Consider the following 3,920-nt stretch of genomic DNA (forward strand, 5'->3'; position numbering starts at 1 on the left):
GCCCACCTAGCTCCTGCCCCTTCCCTCCCACCCCTCCTGGGTTCAGGTACCGCACGGTGCTCAGACCCAAATACAAGGTTGGCTACAAGACAGTAACAGACCTCGCCTGGCGTTGCTGCCCTGGCCTCACTGGAGAAGGCTGCCCAGAGCACCTTACTGACCATGGGGCTGCCCCACCCCAAGCAGAGCCCCCACCCCAGGTTCCCTCCGGGCAGCTGAGCCCAGGCTCCAAGTCTCCTCCATACAGCAGCGTGGCCCCCAGCCCCCCTGGTGAGTCTGCCCACAGAGACCATACCAAGGGGGTCAGTTTCTTGGGGTCAGTGGGGGAGGAGGGGCAGGGGGCTGAGCCCGGCTGGCTGGGTAGCATGCACTGACCAGGTGGGAGAGGGAGCCCCACGACTCCTCCCCAAGGCAGAGGGTCTGTTCCCATGAGGAGGTTGGCTTAGAACAGAAAACATGGACAGCCAAAGGACATGCCAAGCAAAGTGACATGCCCCCCTCTCCTGGTGTCCTCTCCTCCTCTTTGCCAGGAAGGAAAGAGCCAGGGCTGTTTGGCGAGCGACTGGAGCGGCTGGAAGGGGACATCCAGCGGCTGGCACAAGCGTACAGCACCCTCAGTGGCATGGTGGCCAGCCACGAGGACCCCAACAGGATGACAGGAGGCCCGAGAGCCCCTGCCACCCCCATGGGCTTCGGGGTTGTCCCTGAGGGCTTTGCGGGCCCAGGAGGCCAAGCCAGAGGGCTGCCTCCACCTGCACTGGATGAGATGCTGAGCAAGATGACTGAGGTTAGTGACAAGCTGAGGGCCAAGATGCAGCTGCTGGATGAGGTGCACGGGCTGGCCCTGGGCCACGAGGCGCACCTCCAGCGGCTGCGGGAGGCCCCACCATCACCGCTCACCTCGCTGGCCCTGCTGGAGGAGTACGTGGACCGCCGGCTGCAGCGCCTCTGGGGTAGCTTGCTGGACGGCTTCGAGCAGAAGCTGCGAGGTGTCCAGAGTGAGTGTGACCTGCGGGTGCAGGAGGTACGGCAGCAGTGGGAGGAGGGCCAGGCGGCCAGCCAGAGGATGCACCAGAGCCTAGATGGACGGGAGCTGGCCCTGCGCCGGGAGCTCACCCAGCTGGGCACTCGGCTGCAGGGCCTGAGTGTGGCTGGCGGGGGCAGCTGCTGTGGGCAGCTGGCCCTCATCAGCGCCCGTGTGGACAGCGTTGAGCGGAACCTCCAGGTGATCACTGAGGCCCAAAGGGGTCTCGGCCCCCCATCTGGGGGCGAGCTCAAGCGGCTCTCAGCTGCCATGCTGGATGGGCGGCTTGAAGGCTTGGAGACTCTCAACGGGTCGGAGAGTGGTGTGAGGGGCTGCTGCCCCGGGGTGGAGGATGGGGTGTGGGGTGTGGACGGGTTTGGAACCGAGTTGGAAGAGCGGGTACAGAGCCTGGAGGAACGAATGTTAGTGCTGGCTGGGGAACCCAGTCGGGACAGCACCCTGCCGGGCCGGGCCACCCTGCCCCTGCCGCAGACGGAGCTGGCCGTGTTGGAACAGCGACTCGTGTCGCTGGAGGCCTCGTGCGCCCCCAGCCCCACCTCGGCCGGCCTGGACAGCCTCGTGGAGGAGGTGAAGGCCTGGCGGAGCCACAGCGAGGCCCTCCTGCACCAGGTGGCTGGCCATTCGGCCCTGCTCCACCAGCTCAATGGCTCTGTGGCCCAGGTCCAAGGCCAGCTGGCGGAAGCTACAGGCAGCTCCATCCAAGGTGAGATCACCTTGCTCAAGGTCAATCTGAACTCGGTGAGCAAGTCACTCACCGGCCTTAGCGACTCCGTCAGTGAGTATTCCGAAGCCTTCTCGGCTGCCAACACGTCGTTGGACGCTCGGGAACGCAAGGTGGAGGCCGAGGTCCAGGCCATCCAGGGGCAAGTGAGCAGCCAGGGCTCGCGGCTGCGCTCCGGCCACAGGCAGGTCCTGAGCCTGCAGGGGGAGCTGGAGCGCCTCAAGGCTGGCGTGGCCAGTGTGGCCGGTGGGCTGAGCCGCTGCCAGGACACCGCCCAGGAGCTCCAGCACGCAGTGGGCCGTTTTGACCAGAGGGTGGCGCAAGTGGAGGGTGCGTGCGGGCGGCTGGGCCTGCTGACTGCGGGCCTAGACCGCCTGTCCACTGAGCCGCTGCAACCCAGGGCGGGCCTGTGGGACCACGTGGAGCAGCTAAACCGCACCCTAGCCCAACACACGCAGGACATTGCCCGCCTCCAGGATGACCTGCTGGACTGCCAGGCCCAGCTGGCTGAGCAGGCACGGCCAGGACCAGGCAACTAAGTGGGCGGCCAGGACCCACCACCCAGAGCCCATCAGCCTTGCACAGCCACCCCCAGCGTGGGGCTGCCATGTCAGGCCACAGGATGAATGGGCGTGGCCTAGCATCGCCGGATGACCCCAGCCCCCCAACTCCCCACTTGGCACTGCACAAACTGGACGGTGTGGACGAGCGGTAGGGGCGTGAACGTTGTGGCTGAGAACTAGAACAGGCTCGGGAGACCTCAACCCCACGGGTTGCAATTACGTGTCTACGGACACTCCTGAGCCCAGAAGCTCTGCCAACACTGGCTCCCCATGGTGGCTCTGGTGTCGCTCAGGCAGGAGCCCAGTTCCAGGCTGTTCCTCTGGGCCCCACACTTGCTCTTCCTCCCTTCTCCCCTTGGCCTCATCCCTAACCATCCCTGACGGTCCAAGGGGGCAGGGCTTGCCCAGAAGGCGATAGTCCTGGGGCTGTCGTCACACACAGCAGCTTCAGAGCTGCCGACTGTGCCCCGGTGTTCTGGGGAGAACAAACGTGGAGCCCATGGCCACCAAGGTGCTTCATTCCTCCAGTGCGCCCCCCAGAGGAGGGCGTAGGCAGCTGTGGACCCTCAGAGGGGAGATGTGGGTCCTGGGGAATCTTCTGGAGGACCCTGACCCCAATTTATCCAGTGCGGTGCCGCCTTCCCCACCCAGCTCAGTGCCTCTCTCCAGAGAGGGGTCCTCATGTCTGTCATGGCCTGAATGCGGTCAGACCCTGGAAAGGCAGCCACGGCTGTGGGGAAAGGGCTTCAGGCCCTGGTTCCTGGGGTGGGGGGTGGGGTGGCACGCATGTGGCACGGCGTTTGGACACAGACCTGGGGAAGGACACCTTGTAAACGTGCCCACTGGTCCATGTCTGCTCAGACTCTGTCCTCACTTTGGAACCACCGGGAAGGGCAGGTTCTGAATTAAAGCTTCTAGCCCATTGGAAGGCACTGTGTTCACCAGTGACTGGAGTGGGGCGCGGCGGGGGTGGGGAGCGGCGCAGCAGTCGTTCCCCACAGCCCCTCCTATGGGAGGTCTCGGCAGATGACAGCATGGACTGGGGAGGGTGGCCAAGCTTAGGACAGTCCTCAGGGAAGATGCCGAGAGCAGCTGGTGGTGGTGGTGGTGGTGGTGTATGTGTGTGTGTCTGTGTCTGTGTTGTGAGACACATTCCTATGGTCCTTACACTGTATAGAAATCCCCTGTCCCTTTGACTTGTCCGATGGCCTGGGCTGAGATTCCAGCCAGGAAGAGGCAGAGGCAGGGGGTGGGTTGAGCTGAAGTAAGATCCTGGACTCCGAGGGTATAATACCAGACCCTGGGCATGGGGGTGGGTCATGGAGTTCCCTCCCCAGGACCACTCAGCCTCTCAGCCACAGGGTGGCAGGCCACTCCTGGCCTGGCTGAGCTCCCTCTTAGCTTTGTCAAGAGTTAAGCCAAGGCCCCTGAGTGATAGGGACAGAGACCATGGGCAAAGAGAATCCCGCCAGGACTATGAATGACATTTAATTGGTACAGGCCAGGGCCATGCTGAGGCTTGAAGCTTTCCCCCAACCTCTTGTCACTCAAGAGATAGGACACAGAGGGGCAAGGGTCTCCAGGCTTGCCA

General features: G+C 64.0%; 1 protein-coding gene across 1 annotated transcript in view; it reads left to right on the forward strand.

Moving 5' to 3' along the window:
- EMILIN3 (elastin microfibril interfacer 3) overlaps window positions 1-2,789 on the forward strand; it is a 4,204-nt gene extending 1,415 nt beyond the window's left edge. The window contains 2 exon segments of the mRNA XM_030887096.2: window positions 47-270; window positions 531-2,789. Of these exon segments, the coding sequence (XP_030742956.1) occupies window positions 47-270; window positions 531-2,305 (1,999 nt within the window). The 3' untranslated portion in view covers window positions 2,306-2,789.
- The last annotated feature ends 1,131 nt before the right edge of the window (window positions 2,790-3,920 follow it).

Source organism: Echinops telfairi, unplaced genomic scaffold (assembly GCF_000313985.2).
Source record: "Echinops telfairi isolate 266 unplaced genomic scaffold, ASM31398v2 ScPeMD7_5592;HRSCAF=6446, whole genome shotgun sequence".
NCBI classification, from domain to species: domain Eukaryota; kingdom Metazoa; phylum Chordata; class Mammalia; order Afrosoricida; family Tenrecidae; genus Echinops; species Echinops telfairi.